Source organism: Cheilinus undulatus, linkage group 8 (genome assembly GCF_018320785.1).
Source record: "Cheilinus undulatus linkage group 8, ASM1832078v1, whole genome shotgun sequence".
Lineage (NCBI taxonomy): Eukaryota > Metazoa > Chordata > Actinopteri > Labriformes > Labridae > Cheilinus > Cheilinus undulatus.
In genome coordinates, this window is record NC_054872.1 from 28530123 (window position 1) to 28549551 (window position 19429).

The following is a 19429-nucleotide window of genomic DNA, read 5'->3' on the forward strand; positions in this document are numbered from 1 at the left end:
GTGTGTGTGACGGTGCATGTGTGTATCTACGTGTGTGTGTGTGTGTGTGCCTGATGAGAAGAGCTGCTCAGCAATATTTAGCGTTACTGCGACAGAACAGCTTTAGGACAGAACAGAACAAGGCTCACCTTCAGAAAAGAGAGGCGAAGAGAGACGCAGAGAAAGAGGGGAAGAGACAGAAATATATTCTGACTTTTGATGCTCCCTGAAGAAACATTTTACTTAAAGTGGTGGAAAAAAACACTCATAAACAACGAAACCTTTTTATTTTCTTGCAGGATTTGTCAGCGCTGTTGGAGAAAAAGAGGGAGTAGAGGCATGACCTTAAGTGTTGGAAGAAAAAGCTTTAATATGGCGAGGTGATACATGTCCAGGAACATGATGAAGTAAGGGTCAAATTAATCTGGACACAAAGTTATCTGTGATTTAACCTCTGAAATTAACTTTGAACCCAAGTGATGCTTAAAAGCACACACAGTAATGACTGCTTGAAGTCAATGAACACCTTTATGACTCTAATAGAGTCTGTGATGTGTTATGATGAGTCCTGAGTAGTATGCATTGTTCAAGGGAGCAATCAGACATTTATATGTGTGTATTTGCATGTTCTCACACTGGGGTTTAATGCAGCAGCTGCCTGCCGTCACATGCACCTTGCACCATCCACACACCCACATCCTCCTACACACATGCACACACACACATGACAGCAGAGCAGCTGGGCAGCGTCTCCATGTTTGGTGAACAACACATGTGTTCCTCAACACGGTGCAGCATCAATTAAAGCAAACAGGACATCCATCACTGCTCGCCCCAGAGCTGCATCCTCCCTCTCTCTCATGTTCACATGCAAAAAGGAGCACATTAACATACTCCACTTTGTCTTTAAACATTAGTGTAATTCTTCTGTGTCTGAGGTGAAAGAGCATTTAGGGAAAGTAGGCTGAAAATGTAAAAATAATGCTACTTCAATAGCAAATACAGTATACAGGTGCATGAAAAATCAGAATATCATGTAACAGTTCATTTTTTCGAATGATTTACTTCAAAAAGTTTAAATTGTATAAATTCTTGATTAATCTCATTTTTGTTTTACTCTTGATGATTACATCTTACAATTCACAAAGATGAAAAATCCACTTTCTCAAATTACTAGAATATTGTGGAAAAGTCCAACTTGCAAAGGTTTCCTGAGCTTTCACTCTCTCGCTCTGGTTCAGTACACACAACCACAATCATGGGGAAGACTGCTGACTTGACAAATGTCCAGAAGGCACCCTCCATAAGAAGGGTAAACCACAGAAGGTCATTGCTGAAAGAGCAGGTTCTCAGATTGCGGTATGAATGCATATTTATGGAAAACTGACGAGAAGGGGAAAGTGTGGTAAGAAAAGGTGCACAAGCAACAGGGATGAGTTCAGCCTTCAGAGGACTGTCAAACAAAGCAGATTCAATAATTTAGGGGAGCTTCACAAGGAGCGGACCGAGGCTGGAGTCAGTGAATCAAGATTCAACACAGATGGATCCAGGAAATAGACTACAAGTGTTTTTAGTGTTAAGCCAGTCCTTAACAACAAACAACATTGTAAATGTCTCACCTGGGCTATGGAGAAAAAAGAACTGAACCAATGTTCAGTGGTCCAAAGTCCTGTTTTCAGACGAAACTAAATTTAGCATTTAATTAGAGATTTGATCAGAGAGGCACAGAATCCAAAGTGCTTGAAGTTCAGTGTTTTCAGCTTCCACAGTCAGTGATGGTTTGAGGTGCCACATCATCTGCTGCTGTTGGTGCTTTATCAAGTCCAGTGTCAACACTGTCAGCTGACTACCAGGAGATTTTAGAGCACTTCATGCTTCCATCTGCTGAGAAGATTTATGGAGATACTGATTTCTTTTTCCAGCAGGACTAAGGACCTGCCCACAGTGAAGCCTACCAGAAACTGGTTTGCTGACCATAGTGTTACTGTGTTTGATTGACCAGCCAACTGGTCTGACACGAACCCCATAGAGAATCTCAGGGGATATTAAGAGGAAGAAGAGAGACACCAGACTCAACAACACAGACGAGCTGAAGGCTGCTATCAGAGCAACCTGGGCTTCATAACACCCCAGCAGTGCCACAGACTGATTGGCTACATCCATGTCACATAAAGGCAGTAATTTGTGCAAAAGGAGCCCCGATCAAGTACTGAGTGTATATATGAAGATAATTTCGCAGAACATCAACATTTCTGAATTATAAATCCTTTTTTGGACTGTTATTTGGGATACCCTAACATTTTGAGAAGGTGTATTTTAATTATTGCAAGCCGTAAGCTGCAATCATCTTCATAAAAACAAAAAAACGTCTAGAAATATTTCACTGTGTTATGATGCATGTAGAATATATGGAAGTTTCACTTCTTGAATCACAGGAAAAAAAGAACTTTTTTATGATATTCTAATTTTTGAGATGCACATGTAAACTACCTAGTGAAAACCCACATGCTTCACTTTTCCATCAGTTCATCACTTCATTCAAAACTACTTGGGCACACCACATACATGGTCCTTCATTTAAAGGAACAAAATTACAAATGTACCTTGTGAAGGGCTATGTGAGATAAAAAGCTGAAGCATAAAAAATGTAAAAGTGATCCAAGCCACACTGTAAGATTTGTGAAGAATTAAAATGTTTGTATTTTACATGGAATGTGGCATGTCTGCTTTAAAAAAAATCACTCTTTTCCAATAATTTCTTAACTCATTTAACTGTCTTTTCCTTCTTTGCACACTTCTTTCTTCCCTTTATTTCCCGCTGATAAAATGTCTCCCCTGTTTCTTTAATCAATGATCTTGCACTTGCTGGGGGAATGATCCTCACACTCACCTGATTATTGTAACTCAGTGGTTCCCAACAAGGGGTCCAGGACATGGGGTGCCAAGGATCTAAGGAGGGGTGGGATGCTTTGTCTGCTCTGAGGTTGTCTGAATAAGAGTTTCACATACATTGATGAAATTCTTACTGAATATTTTATACAAAGGTCAGTTGGTTAGAAAAAAATGTGTAAAGCAATTTTCTAAGGGTTTTATCACTGAAACAGTTAAAATTCTCGTTGACAGCGATGTCTGACTTTTTTTGGTCAGGGCGGGTCTCTGCTTAGCTTTTCTTAGGCACAAGGAGGGGGAAAAAAGCCTGAAACCACAGGATTTACTCATCACAGATGAGGAAGCCATTGCTGACAAGGCCCCGACGAAGACCTGAGTAGGTTGCAACATGTAGGCTGGTTATATATTCTGTATTTTTCGATGTAAAAGAAATGCATTTGTATTCTACATAAACAAGTGTGTATCCAGGTGATGGCAGAAAGTGGCCTATTAAAATCTGACTGGCCACCTCAAATTCTAACTTATGATTGGCTATGTGCTTTATCAGAGGTTAAACTGGAAGTGACTGTTCTGGCTGTACTGCAGGCTGCTGCGGCTCTGTGAATGGCCCATTTGCATTTGTCAGTGCTTGAAATGGGGAATTCTGACATCTTCATTTAAACTAATAAAAAAATGAAGTTCAGAGGACTTACAAGCAGTACATGTTGTCACTCTGTTGTTAAGCTTTCATATGTCAGGAAGTATATACACACAGGAAGAAAAAACTATATTATACTGTAGTTGTGTGATTAGGTATTGCTGCCGTTTGGCAAAACCCATCTCCAACCTCACCACTGGAATGCAAAAAACACAGTATTTTTAAATTAATTTGAATGCTCTACTCATACTTCTATATGAACCTCAAAGAAAAAATACAAAAACAAACACAACATGAAATACAGTACCTGCCATATACAGTATGTCTCTCTGTTTCATTCAAGAGGTCATTTTGTAGCTACACTGATTTGTATTGTTTGTCCTTTTCCTTTGTCTTTCTGCTGTTATCTCTCTATTTGTTTTATTTTATTATAAGTATTATTTATCTATTTATTTTTTATCTCCTCATTTTTCCTCTCCTTGATTTATTTTCCCCCCTAATTTGTTGTCTTTTTAATGTTTATCATATGTGCATAACTTTTTAAATCAACACCACAACTTACTACCCATTTATCTGTTTGTTTGCACACGTTTGTTTGTATGCACTTACTGGTGAATTAAAAAAAAAAGATAATTTGGACACTGACTGGTGACAACATCTTTTTGACTATTTTCATTGGTTTAAAATTTGCAAAACCCACTGACAGATGTAGAGGGTGACCAATAGTACTGATTTATGGGAAAAAAATTGAATTCATGAAAAATGGAAAAAGTGAAATCAGACAGGGTAAATAATGTTGTTCATTCTTGTATGTGAGCATACATACTTCAGGCCACCCCCACTCAATGCCACAGTTGGGCCAGCCAGGTCAAAAAAGTCTGGCTATGCCACCGAGGAAACATCTTAAGTTGTGCATTGGATTTTTTTTTTTTTTTTTGACAGTTTCAGTTTCTGAAGTGCAAACATGTGATACAACAATGATCCAGCCACTTCTTCTTTCTATCTTCAAAAAACCAAATTTGTCTAAAATTCACTCCATGAAATATACCACATTTAAACCTCTCTGCCTTTACACCCTTTCCATGAGAAGCACTCCCAGGAAAAGGCTTTTAAATGAGAAAAAACGGGAAAGAACTGGCAGTTATATGTACCACATCCACTAATTTATAAATTCTTGTTTTAAAATTGTAAATTTAAAGACTCTCACAATATAAGTACTTTAGTTAGAACTTGTTCACTGAATCCATCATTTGGAAACATTCAAAGTGGAATTACATCCTCATTTAATTTCAGAACAGCTTTATTTTCTCTCAAAGGGCAGTTGTGTGCAGAAGCGTTCATACAGTCATAAAACTTAAACTTCAGTATTAAACATTTCAGACTTTTCTGAAGATGTAACGCATAAAAATGTGTAAATTTTCATTAAATTATCCAGACATGAAAAGACAGTGCTATAAGAGCTGAAAGTTTTGTCTTTCACTGACATTGATCAACTTCTACAGCCGCTTTAAGAGCTCAGTGAGATGAAAGTTGACTAAGATGGAGTGACTTTGTTTTTCAGCTCATTATAGAAGGACATAACAATATTTATTCATATAGAACTGCTTATGTTATTTGCACCAAACCTACAATGTTTGCCTTTGACTTCAGTGGATTAGATTTTCCCTCAAGGCCTCCTGAAATAAAAAAAAAATCTCTCTTTGGTCCCAAAAATAAATGGAGGCGCTGTTAGTGAGGTGTGAAGATGACACGGACAACAGAACACCCAGAGCTTTCACCTTTAGGCTGCAGTTCACACTCACATGTGTGCTGCCTCTTTTATGTTTAGAAGTTACACTCACATCCTAAATTTGAGGAACAATGACTCACACTGACATTTTGGCACATTTGACTATGATTATAGAAAATACAGCAAACATAAGATGTCATTTTGATTTACATTTAGCCATTAACGTCTGGATTAAAAGTGAAATTCTGCACTGCTGTTGGATTTGTCTTGATCCTGTGTTGGACAAAGGGCTTTTCACATTGGAGATAATTGTTTTGTTCCATGCCCGAGCATGATGGCTCCCCCTCCTCTCCCCCATTGGTCTGCCCTCCTATTAGTAACACTGTTCTGTGCCCTTGCACTTGCACATGTAAACAGTTTGATGTAGTAGGAGGTGACGTGCATGTAGTTGATTTGCAAATCTGCCAGTAGAAAAAGTAGAAGTAGAAAAAAATGAAAAGACCACTCGTGTCAACATCTGTTTAAGCTCCTGCCACTACAGAGGTTCTTATTTTTGAGATGTCAACGACCCTGCTCCTGCTTTTTGGAGAATTTTCTCGATGTAAATTCTGTCACCAGGGGGCTCTCGGTCAAAATAAGCTCAGCTCTACAATCCCATAATTCCTTTTCTCGTTTTTGATTCTGAAATGATATCAAATAAACAATAAATGACTCATCTTTTGATTTTCATGATGGGATTAAAGAATTGAAAATCAAATAATGGCCCCAAGCAGTCAATTTGATTTCAATATTCATTTACGCGACCCAGTGCAGGTGTTGTGCTAAGAAAAGTATCCTGAGTATAACGTGCCCATCACTGAGGATCACATCACTCACCGTAATGCTATACGAACAAACTTCATCATCATCCTGCTCTGCCTGCTGCTGTTTCATGTGGGTGAAAGAATGTGCATTTTTATGACTAGATAAGAACAGTTTCATACTTTTTATAGATGTTGTTTCCTGTATTCTAGTGCATTTTAACACCATATTAACACCAGACAATCCAAACTGGTTCTGTGAGATATAGTTCTGGCTCCATATAGATCAAAAAAAGGCCCAACATAAAAGTCATTGCAACAGTAATGTTTCGTAGTATTTCTTGGTCCTAATGGTCTTCATGAGTTTGGTGTGTTTTGCCAATGAGGAGGGTACTTCAACATGCCTTTTTGCCACCCAAGTGGGCAGTTTATCATGTTTTAACCCGCCAAGCGGGCAGTTTAGTGTGTTTTTTTCCACCCAAGAGAGAAGTTTAGTGTGTTTTGCCAACCAGGAGGGCACTTTAGCACGGATTTTGGCTCCCAAGAGGGCACTCAAGCATGTGTTTTGGCTCCAAAGAGGGCACTTAAGAATGTGTTTTGGCTCCAAAGAGGCCACTTTGGAGTGCGTTTTGGCTCCCAAGAGGGAACTTTAGCGTGTGTTTTGGCTCCCAAGAGGGCACTTTGAAGTGCGTTTTGGCTCCCAAGAGGGCACTTTAGCGTGTGTTTTGGCTCCCAAGAGGGCACTTTAGCGTGCATTTTGGCTCCAAAGAGGGCACTTTAGTGTGTGTTTTGGCTCCAAAGAGGGCACTTTAACACACATTTTGGCTCCCAAGAGGGCTCTTTAGCGTATGTTTTTCAACAATTGGGCCACCAATTGCCAACATTGCCAACAACTGTCCACATTATGTTAAGGTTGTAGGAATAAAACAGCTGTGGATACTGCAATAACTGTACACTTCCTTATGAAGAAAAGTTTTTGATACTTTGGCCTGTCTGTGGTGCTTGCTGGTGTTAGCATCCTGGCTAAACTTCATTTAACTTGATTCATGCCAGATTAAAAATGCTGAGCCAAAGCATGGTGAAACACGCTAGGATAACAAGCAGCAGAGCCAAAGTGAACTGATTTCTAACATTAAAGCTGGAGCATTGACCGGTTCGTGTTACATTTTTACAAATCCAGGGCTCCACGGACTGATGCATTTGGACTGTTGATGTGAAAATCAGCTGTCTGATTCAGATGGGATTATTTAATACCACCATGAGTAGTCATTTTAAAAATTTATATAGATATTTCAGGGCAAAAAGTCTACCTTTTATAGCTCTATTTACTTGAATTATTTAGGGTTAAGTATTCTCAGATGGGTTCCTCATGTGAAATCCCCCAAAAATCACATTTGTTTTTGTCTTTGTATCAAGTTTGGTGAGTGTGTTTGCATGCCTTAATGATGATGAAATGTGTTGTTAATGTTGTGGGTTATTTTAGACCACTAACAGTTGTTACAGCAGTGCTTTTACATCCGGTGTATGTGTGTGTTAAACCAGTTGTTGATGCGTGCATGTGTGTGTTTAATTGGACCTCCCTGAGTCAGTCTCCAGGTGAGGGAACTCATCTGCTCTTCCTCTGATTAAAGACAACAGATGGACTGGTAGCAAAACAAACACACATTACTTTTCTGACTCATCATCTAACATGCCTATATTGGCCACATTAAACGGTCACTAATCAATAATAAACAGTAATATCATTAAAGATCTGCTGCCTTTAGGATTAATATGTCAAGCTCTGATAGCACCTCACCTGTAGCACACAAGCTTTAATGTGATAAAGCAGTCAAATCATATAGAATGAAAGAAAGAAAGAAAGAAAGAAAGAGATGCAATATTGTCCTTTACCATGCATGAAGAACAGTATTATTATATTTAAAGAATACACTTGCAAAAACAGCACACATAACACTTTAGAAATTTGGATTAAATAGCTAAATGGTCAAATTACAATTAAACACTATATGTTAAAATAAATGTTGTAAAGATCAATGTTTATCTAATAAAAAATGATAAGCATTTTTAAGTCCAAAATGCACTAAGCTTATCTTTTTTTAATCTCCCTTATATTACCAATTTCTCCAAAAAACATTGGCTAGCTACCATTAAATGTCTTGATTAGGGCTATCAGCAACAACACCAATTGCAATGCAACTAAGGTCTAAAATTAGTGCACTGTTTTTTCCGTATGAATTATTGTTAACCTTGCAAAACCAGTGGTTTGGCCAGACTCACTGGCTGTCATTAGGCGGATTCATCTGACAAAGCTCCAGTTTGAAACATTTTTTCCTGGTCTGAAAAAGAGGATGAGGCAGTGAATATGGGCGTAGTTCAGTTGTACTGCAAGCAGGGAAACAGTGGCTGCCACTGATGAAGCAATTAGCCTAGACACAGCTGTAGTGGCAACATTTCTATACTGAAGTGCTGAAAACTTTTCATGGCAGAAAGATGTTTTTGCTTTTCTCTAGCCTCAGCATGAGTTTGCTGTGATCACTGGTGTATTTTTTGTTGTACTGTAAGCCGGTAAACAAAGGTGGCTACTGGTGAAGTGATTCACTCCGATGGAACTATATTGGCATTTTTTAAATGGACAACATTTCTTTATTTAGAGACAACAAAAAGACATTTTTGTTCCTCTCCTGACTGTGTGAGTTTGATTCACTAACTGGCTGTACCATTAGTAAACGACAGTGCCTGCCTGTTAAGCTCACATAACGTGATTGATTTACAGGATCTGCACATGCCCACTAAATCTTGCTGCTCTGATTATCCAGGAAGTCAACTTTTCTTAAGTGGGACACTACTACATGTTAACTGTGCTGATTGTCAGGCTGAATTCCTTCTTAGGACCAAAGTCACCAAAGGCATGATTATGGTATGGTTCTAGAGATTATCTTGCCAGAATGAAATAAAAACTGTTTTAAATGCAAAATAGAGTAACTTAAAAACACAACAAAAGTGATGAATTGGAATTAACTTTAGAAATTCTGATATAAATCGCAATCTAAAACTTAACAGCTTGACAGCCCCATGTATAAACTCAGTAAACAGCAACAAAAGCTTCTTTCAGCTCTAGTAAGCCTTCAAACCACGGTTAAAAGACCAAAAATCGTTCTTTCAGAGGCTTATCTCTGTAGGTCTGAGTCATACACAGAGCTTCTCCTAACCTTCTACTCAGGTTTTTTGGGCTGTTGGAAAGTTTCTGAACATCTGTTAGTCTGTCCTAAAGCACACCTGCTCCATTAAAACAAAGCCATATACCTTTATTTTGTAATCTTGGGATTTGAATTGATTAAAAAATGTTGATACACTGCCAATGTGGGTGTCAATGCTCATATTAAGAGTCTTTGGTTAATATTTAAAATTAGACAAGTATTAAGGTGTTTCATGGCCTAAACAAATGTAGTGAAAACACCTTATACTTAAAAAAAACTCGTGGTATTAATATCACAAAGAAGGGGCCTTAACATGAGACAGAAATTATGTAAATAAGGCTAAACAAATGACAGAGCAGGTCATTTATTAAGCTTTAAACTGATCTTTGTTGTTGTTACATAATATCGACTAAATCCTGGATCTTGCTGTAAAAGTTGTGAGTGAACCCAGAGTGACCCTGAAAGCAGCAGATATCACCCTGCTCTCCTATTAATCCCACAGTCACTGTAAAACACTCCATTTGGTCTACAGCCATTCACCCTCTGGGCCACATTAATGATAATTACCAGGCTCCCAGCATGCTAGTTAATATCCCTTCATAGAGTCATGTCATCGCGAGGAAAAAAAAAGCAATATTCCTCCGGCGAGTGATAAAAGAAGAGGAGTACCCTTAAAAAGTGTATGGACTCCCAAAAATGACGCACAATAGGACAATATTTAAAATTCATGTTGAACGCTGCGATAGCTGAATCAAATCGATGAGTGCTTAAAAATACACAATAATTCCCGCTCTTATCTCCCCAAAACATGGCGTCTCACACTCGCCTCGCGCACACACAAAAACTATCACACACGTAGCCTACACACTCGCGCGCCTTAAAATGTAAAGAAAGGGGGGGAGGAAGGTGGGAGAAGGAGAATGAAAGACAGAGAAAGAAAGAGGGGGGTGATAACAGCTTCAATAAATCATCCGGGCCAGTCGCCGCTCCCCGGGGATGTAGGGATGGATTAAATTAAGCACTCCCTCTACCCGTGTGTCTATCCATCTCTCTCTCTCCCTCTTTTTCTCGCTCTCTCTTTCTGCGCGCGCTATAAATGCCAACAGCTGATCGCGAGACAGCACACTCACGGGAACAGCTCGCGGAAGCTGCAGAAAGAGAGCGTGAGAGAGAGAGAGAGAGAGAGAGAACGAGGGGAAGAGAGAGAGAGAGAGAGGGATACAGAAAGAAGAAGAGGGGATGCTGTTGGGACTCTTTTTGTGATGTTTGGTGGACGTGAGTGAGTGGTCGTTACCGGGAATAAAGGACTATTTCTGAGAGAAGACCGACGTGTTCGGCATTTTCAAGAAGCTTCCAAAATCCGTTTTTACCACCCTCTTATTTTCTTGGCATCCCTCCCTCCTCTTTCTCCTCCACCTCTTCTCCCTCTTTTTTTAAGGAGGGCCCGCGAGCCTCTGCGCGCGCCACAGGGTGCCTTCCACCGCCTCTTGTTTTCTTTTTTTTTTTTTTTCGTTTATTTCATTTTTTTTTTTTTTGACTGCTCGCGCCAGGCTGTGTGCGCGAGGCAGCCTCGGAGGGAGCTGTCCGGTGCTGAAGTTGCATTTCTCGCCTTCTTTTCGCAGGAGGACTAAAACAGAAGACGTCAACAAAGAGAGGAGCAGCAAAAACAGAAGAGATCGCTGGTTTTTCAAACTGTTTGGCTCGCGCTTCCTCCCCTTAAAAACAATCTCCCTCCGGTTCGCCTCCGTCTTGTTGGTGTGTTAACGGGCGAAAGCAGCACGCTGGCCAGGCCGTCGGCGTCCTGCTGTGTTTGTGAGTGTGTGTCGTTGTGTTTGTGACAGTGTGTGAGTGTGTGAAGCACCATGCCAAGGTCTTTCCTGGTGAAAAAGGTGAAACTGGATGATTTCGCCACCGGGGCGGATTTGGAGAACGCCTACCGGCACCGGACAGACCTCAGCCTGCGGCTCCATGACAAAGGTAGGTCAGGCTGACAGCACAAGCATCACTAACAGGTGTCTCACAGCCAAGTGTGTATCTCTGAGGAAGAAGAGGATGAGCCTAAAATGATGTCTGTGTAGAGGTGGATGAGCTGGGATTCAAATAGTGCAACTCAAAACAACAGACTACAAATGTAACCTAAATTAATTCATTAATATTGTTATTATATCTCTCGATAACATCGTGCGTTTTGCAGCCATATAGCTTGAAACAGAGACTTTGGCTACCTGTGGGCAGATAAACAGTAATCATCGATTACAGCTCAAGTCTTAGCCTACAAAGCCGATTTTTTCCCTTCCGTGTGTAAAAATGAAAACCTCAAAGCCCCTCTCTGAGCAGCAGAACAAGTTAATCTGCATGGCTTCAAACTCCCACTCTTGTCAATCGACAGCAAAAGGAGCACGTGCTGCCTGAGATGGACACCATAAAGTGCCAATCTCAATAAGCACCGACTCCCTGCAGCTCAGTGAGTGTTAGCACTCCACATGAGCTCACACTTTATTTACAGGGAACAGAAACGCTTAAGCAGGCTTGATTTGAAGTGTTTGGTCTGCTCTAGGAATCCAGTTGCCTCTGGAGCGGAAAGGTCACGCGAGAAATCAACCAAATCCAGCGAGTCCAGAGAGTGTTTGATCGATTCAGGATCAGAGTCAGTGGGGATTCTGCTCTCCTCTTTACACGGGCTAAAGTCAGGTTAGAGCAGACCGTTGGGTCTAACTAGATGGGCCATTTTTACTTTTTTTGAGCAGAGCAAAGTGTGGAGGACAACATACTTGTAGATCTTGCAAAACAGGCTACTTTTAAAACACCAGACTGGGCGTGTTGGCTCATCTTGTAGTTGTGACATCATCACCACCAGATGCAGCTCAAACAAAGAGAAGTTTTTAGGAGATACAATGTCGTGGAAAACAGGTCCAGTGTTGATTGCAAGTGAAATATCCTGCAATTTAGCAAGCCTGCATGGGGCAAAACCATGCTAATCTGTTTCAGCAGCGTCGACAGATTTGTGCAAGAAGCATTGTCGCCTAGATTGCCATTTTTGGTCTTACCTCACTTACTTTTTGCCTGCTACAATCTCTACTATTACATTACTTTAAAATCACAGATGAGTCCAGGTAAAAGACAGCAGATTCTGAATCAAAATTAGTTATTTTATTACAGAACATGCACAATGCTGTAGTGTTGAATATCTACAACATATATGGATCACACTGATCACTTATGATGTTAGGTTTAATTATAAGACTCCATTGTGACTCACAATGTGAACTCCCTCTAACAGTCTACGTCACATTATAACGCTTTAAACCCACTGCATCACTTCAAATACCTCAATGTCACACACACATTGTTGCACTTCAACCTGTGTGTTCACGTGCGCAGTCCCTCCGTGCTCGTGAAGCCAAAAGCTGTCAGCCAGTCAGCAGCGGTCGGTGTGTTTATAATGTACAGGTTAACAAGCCCAGCTCGCGCTGACACGCGATCTGCCGCCTCAGCAGCAGCGTGCAGCGCGTGCCTGTCCCGGCCACCTTTTGTCTCCATCCCTAAGATATGATGCTAACAGCTCAGTGCGGCTTTTACATACAGAACAGCACAGCACGTCAGGAACAACACTGTGCTTTCAGAATAATTTATATCCCAGCCGTGTCACTCTGCGCGCGCGTGGGGCTGTGTATTCACATGGGACTCTGAAGCAGATATGTAGTGGCTGTTGTGACGTACGTGTAGTGTCAGATAGACCTTGCTCCTTCTGTATCTAAATCAAAAACATCCTGAAAAAAGAGGAACAACGTCTTTAGCATTCAAGATATCGGAAATAAAATCAAACGGTAGGTCTAGTGCTGTCCAGGACACATTGTAGCATATTGTGATGATAATTGCTTTAAAGTGACTGAAAAAGCTATCTATTTTCATTAAACATTTGACTAATCATCTTGAAGAGTAATCCACTCAACGGTGATTTGTCAAACAACAATTCTTCCTTACTTTTCCTTTTGTGTTCGTTTTGAGTGCACCTGTGAATAAACTCAGCAGTTAGAGGATGTCCAACAAGGGTGGGCATAATAAGCCAAAACTACAGCCCACACCTTTTTCAATAACTTCGACCCCTTCATTTATTTACTTGGAAGTTTAATTTTCATATAACTGCTAGGGAGTAATTACTAATGTTGACATAAATAAACCACAAACAATAGAATTATGTCTCTGATAGGTAGAACTCAAACAGTTTGAGCCAATTACTCATCAATGATTGTAGACACTGGAGCTCCTCAGGGTTGCTGTCTGTCCCTGTTCAAATGTAATCGTACTGAACCTGATACGCCAGATGGATGTGTTTCACACATCCATCTGAAAAAACCTTCAATACTAAATGTTTGGGAAAGGGCAGAGGATTAAAAAAAACTCAGTGTGATTGGATGAACGTTCTGTCTGTCACATCTTTACAGGCCAATCTGAGCAACAAAACATGTGATGTAGCCTCGACCAAGGTGCGCACGCGCAGCTACCAAGGAATAATGCGAACCATGGCGACTACAGACATGTCAGTGCATGACTTTTGTCGTTTTGAAGAGAAAACAAGTCACAGCTGTTCTTTGTTCTTTTAACGCTGAAATGTCATGAAGTTATAAAACTGGCGATTTAGCAGCATCCACGCTAAGCTCTTCCACCATAATTGCACCGGCCTCTTGTTGCTGCTTGCTTACGCCATGACTCTGCTGCGCCTGAAAGTACTGCCCCTCGTCGCTGATTGGTCCTGTCACTTTCTAACCGGGCCCCAACGGTTCAGATGGGAGCTTTGCAAGATGGATTCGCCAGTGAGAAACAAGGAAACAGGCGTCTCCATCTGCTTTGCAAAGTTAAATCGTACCGCTAACTTCCATCATTGATCACAACATTTGTCAGGGTCATTATTAACAATGAAAAGTTGGCTGTTTGTTGCTGTGACAACTATTTTAATGTTGCAAAAATCAAAGGTGCTGATATAATGTCACTTATTTATATCTTCTACATACTCTTTCATTACTTTTGTGGGATGAAAAGGCATCAAGGCAAAATGCAATTCTTTGCATTGACCAGTGGCATGTTTAAGGGATAGAGGTGGTGTTCATAATGAGGGCACCTGCCATAGTTGTCATACATTTAAGGGGGAAAGATTTGAAACCCTGGTAAAGATTAAATATTGCACATACTACACCTCTGTAATAAAACACATTTATTTAACAAAAATACAAAAGTGAGGATGTCAGAGAAAATGAGCTTTATACCAAGGAGCTTAGTCAGGGTAGGGGGGATCAAGGTGCTGAAAAAATAGTAGGAATCTTCTCCTGGCCATGTGTCCCCAAGTCCAACTGTAGCATTGTGTACACTACATACCTGTACACAATGCTTTTAATGTATCAGTCAAATAAACTTAATTGGACTGACTGACTATCACCATATTATTATATATTATGTGGAATATTTTCATTTTTATATTGTCTCAAATGTATGATGGCCTGGAAATGCAATAACAAAATCACAAAGCCTGAAACACAAAACTTGAAAGAAAGGTACAAAGTCTGATACAAAATTACAAAGTCTGAAACTTTTTCCATAATTTGAAACAAATTTACAAAATCTGATTCAAAATTTCAAAGTCCAAAACGGACAAAACTTGAAACTTGGGTCACTCTTGGCATCTTATTTATTCCCTTTCCATGAATTTTTTGTAATTTGTTTCAGAAGTTGTAAAAGTGTTCTACAACTTGTAAATTTGTCTCAGCTAATGAAATGAGTTTAAAGAAATGTAAAAATGTTTTTGTTAAAAGTGTTTCAGACTTTGTAATTCTTCCTGGACTTTTTTTTGTGAATTTCTTTTCTTTCTTTTGTAAAATGATATGTTTTGTCAATTTTAAAAGTGTTTTGCAATATAAATTTGTTTCATGAAAGGTAAAAATGCTTTTTTGTTTGCTTTGCTTTTTTTCATGCTTTGTAATTCCCTGTTTCACTTCCAGGCCACCATACAAACTGGATAATACAGAAAGTCGAAGTAGTCTGGGATATTTTAGATCAAATTTTAGCAATCAGTCAACATAGTGTATACAAACAATTATTTCACTGCCAATAGCTGTCATACTGATACAAAGAAAAGATACATTTTAAACAGCAAATAAAAACAAAGAAAGGTAATGTGTAATAAATTTAATGTGCCTAAGGAAACACATCGGTTTTAAAAATATATTCATTGCTCACGTGCATCTACTGCATTGTAGACTGAGTTAAATGCATGCACACTGACCCTGGGTCTGACTTAGCTTCAGCACCATGGACGTCTCACACTACATGCCCTCAACTCCTCTCATCTGTTAAAAAAAGACCCCTCCTGCCTATGTGCAGCAGTACAACGTCCCACTGCACTGGATCTGTCCATGGTGCTGATGCTCATTTCTTACTCAAGATCAGCTTTGTAGAGCTCAGGGTCAGTGTGTGAGTTTATCTCTCAAAGAGGAAGCTTTTCAACCATAATCTTTTGAGAACTGAGGGGAATTATGTTGCTGAGTAATCTCTGGACTAATAACACAGCAGGTTTTTCCTTGAGTTTCACACTCCACTACAGGCCACAGGTGTGCAGGACTGAGACAGATGTTCTTTGTTGCAATATGCTAATACTGACTTTAACATATGTTAAACGTTTTTGTTGACAGCTGGCAGCTTGTCTAAATTTTAACAGTTTGAATCTTAATCATGACATTTTTTGTTTAACAAAAATACTGCATAGAACTTTAAATGTCCTTGTGGTTTAGACTATGTGGAACTACATATAAAATTATTAAGATCAGATGCATGATTCAAATTTTAAACTTAAAACTGCTCAGTCTTACTCAGAACCACACATCTGACATTGTGGCATCATATACTGAATGGCTTACTGTGTAGAAGTTTCTGGTTGTATGCACCATCTCTATTGAATTTATAGGCTATCAATGGAGCACTCAGATGATTTGTATGATGACTCATGCCCTCAAGTGGGACACAGAAGCAGAAATAAACACTATACAGCTGTAGAAGTGGGACTGTATATCACTGATGGAGTAATAGCGCTGATAACCACACTGGTTAAGCACTTATTTCAATAAGGACTCTGCAGTGATGCTGCTCAGTGTACTGACTCCTGTCATTACTGTCTCAGTGAAGACAGATAAGCTCGAGGAGAGAAGACTATCTGATTTCACTCAGTTCTTCCTGTCCAGCTGGCTGCAGCAGTCTCATGGCGTTAATCCAAACCCTTTATTTTTCCTTTTTAGACACATGTGCAGGACTCTCTATCACAGTCTCACTGCTGTATGATCTGTATGCATCTCTGTGCCTTCTAATACACTTACAGTCATGTCTGCAACAAAGACAAATATTTATAGATTTGTTGTATGTAACAGCAATGTACAAAAATAGACAGACGGGCTTTCAGTGAAGGTTTTCACTTCATTTTCCTCTAACTAGTGCTGTTTTCTTCTCTCCATGTCAGCTGCTTACATCAGTGACTACATCAGCCCGGTTGTGTATGATGCTGAGAGCGACAGTGGAATCAAGGTGCCCTCCCCTGACCCCCTCTACGATGGGATCCACAGTGACTATGGCGCCCCCGACTCAGAGTCCCCTGACAGTCCAGGCTCGGAAATCACAGATGGCTACATCAACGGAGACACCGCAGTGAGTGAGGGATACACAGTCGATGCGTTCTTCATTACCGATGGCCGCTCGAGAAGGAAAGCCCTCGGCAGCCCCCGCAGCATCCAGAGGCATACCTGCAATGAGTGCGGCAAAACCTACGCCACGTCTTCCAACCTGAGCCGGCACAAACAGACGCACCGCTCGCTGGACAGCAAGCTGGCTAAGAAATGTCCCACCTGCGGGAAGGTGTACGTGTCCATGCCTGCCATGGCCATGCACCTGCTCACGCACGACCTCAAGCACAAGTGCGAAGTGTGTGGAAAGGCGTTCAGTCGACCTTGGCTTTTGCAGGGCCACATGCGCTCGCACACGGGCGAGAAGCCGTTCGGGTGCGCCCACTGCGGGAAGGCCTTCGCTGACCGCTCCAACCTGCGTGCTCACATGCAGACCCACTCAGCCTTCAAGCACTTCAAGTGCAAACGCTGCAACAAGACCTTCGCGCTCAAGAGTTACCTGAACAAGCACTACGAGTCAGCCTGCTTCAAAGGCCCCTTCTCTCCTCTAGGCCCCCTAGATGCATGACCTCTGCGTAGATGAAACAAGAGACAAAACTGCAGACATGAATTACCATTATCCTTACACACTGAACTGCAGACACAAACAATCTATTTTTTGCTCAGAATATGACCTTGCTTCCTCTCCTCCTCCCTGCCTCTCTCACCTCCCCCTCTGCCACCTCACTTTCCCTCAGAGCCTATTCATGAAGATGAAGATGATGAAGATAGCACAATTTTTCTCTCCTTGAGATTTGCCCACTTAAGGATTTAACTGATCTACGCATGCACTTCCTCAAAAACTGATCACCTCCTCTTCCTCTGTCCGGTTCTGGATAGAGACAATAATACTAACACGGCTTCCTCCTGGCATCTAGTGAAAGTATGACACCGTATGTTTTTGGGAAACTGATGAAGATGAGGATGATGATGAGGACAATAGTAAGCCTAATGCTTCTGCACTGAAACGCAGTGAGAGAGCTTTTCCTTCTAAATTTGTTTTTTTGGGGGAATAATAGTAATAATAATAGTAATAATAATGATAATAATAATGTTCTGCTGCACCAAGTGACCATATGCTCTCCACTACTGAGGTAAAAAAAAAACTTTATTTATTTATTTATTTATTTAGGCTTTTTTGTATGTTTTTACTTGATTTGTTATCAACAAAACTTTGAACTTATTTGTTGCACTTTAATTTTTATGTATGTAAGTAGGATATTTGCCAACCTCTTTCTATCACTACAGGCCAAAGCATAATGTCACTTTTTGAGTATGTTTTTTGTTTTTCCTATTATGTTGTTTACCTTTTTCTTATTAACGTTATTGCATGCATGCAAAAAAAAGGAAAAAAAAAAGAATCTATGCCAACATCATAAAAAGCTTATGATTTTTTGCCAAAATCCTATAGATAGAAACCTGAGGGCAATATTTTTCTCTTGGAGCCTCCGTAGGACTCTTTAAAAAGCAATAATCACCTAATGCATGGTATTTTATGATGACGTTATGAAGTATTACCTACTACTGTATAGCAGTCTAAAAATCAGGTATGTTTTACTTCACCTATAGTCATAAACAGAAAAATAACTAATATTACAGACATCAGGGAACATGCCAATGTAGTGTTAGAGCAACGAAAAATAAAAAGTCCTGTCTTTCCTCTCTTGTTATGCACTGCCTGCCTCTTAGTGAGTAGAACTAATGTAGGATGTAGGCTAGAGAGGCTGGGATCAGCTGCCTGCTGGGTGTGAGGCCTATTGTAGAAACCCTGACAGACACGCGCTAAGCTAACGCTAGCATTAAATAATCCTGATATGTAGGAAAGGACTTACTTTGAATAAGGCTTTCAAAATTCTTAATCAATAAGGATCAGCGGCCATACAATAACGGTTGTCTTTTAACAACTGATATCACACAAACAGACCATAAGAACAGGTTAATGCACCATCCCATGTGAGAATTTAGAAAAGAGGTTTGCTGCAAGCTGATATAATAGTTAGCATACATTGTATTTTGTAGCGGTTAGCATATTTTCAGTAGGAAACCTGGTCAGAGCCTGGAGCATTGACTTTAACTCCAATGCATTTTTCAGCTACCCTCCTAGAGCACCTCAGATCAATAAAGTGTGCATTCTTAAACCATAGAAAAAAACATGCACTTTTGCTGGATAGTACAATGCAGCTGAACTCTGACAGTCCTTTTTAGATCTGCAGTAGGCCTCATTTAACCCTTACGGGGCCGACCAGGAGCTAACTCTATGAGTGATTAACCTACAGACAGGCTAACTCAATTCAACCCAAACCTGTAGATGGTTTAACCTTTGACTTAGGTGGCCAATCCCAGTGTTGCTGAACCCAGTTCTCTGCAGCTCAGAAACCTTTTCTACAGATTCATGGAGCTTTCTGAGAGACAGACTGAGCACACACACATCTGCACAAAAATATGATGTGCTTGTTTGTATGGCATATACTGTATATTCATTGTTACTTTGTAAA

General features: G+C 40.2%; 1 protein-coding gene across 1 annotated transcript; it reads left to right on the forward strand.

Moving 5' to 3' along the window:
* The first annotated feature begins 11078 nt into the window (after positions 1 to 11078).
* Positions 11079 to 17987, forward strand: LOC121514098 (transcriptional repressor scratch 1-like). The gene is made up of 2 exons (XM_041794185.1): positions 11079 to 11211; positions 16736 to 17987. The coding sequence occupies exons 1-2, from the start codon at positions 11097 to 11099 to the stop codon at positions 17461 to 17463; spliced, it is 843 nt and encodes a 280-aa protein (XP_041650119.1). The 5' UTR covers positions 11079 to 11096; the 3' UTR covers positions 17464 to 17987.
* The last annotated feature ends 1442 nt before the right edge of the window (positions 17988 to 19429 follow it).

Excerpts from the sequence above, each read along its gene's own strand:
- LOC121514098 (XM_041794185.1), top strand. The coding sequence starts at position 11,097 with ATGCCAAGGTCTTTCCTGGTGAAAAAGGTGAAACTGGATGATTTCGCC. Across the intron at positions 11,212-16,735 it reads CCTGCGGCTCCATGACAAAG|CTGCTTACATCAGTGACTAC; the intron begins GTAGGTCAGGCT and ends TCTCCATGTCAG.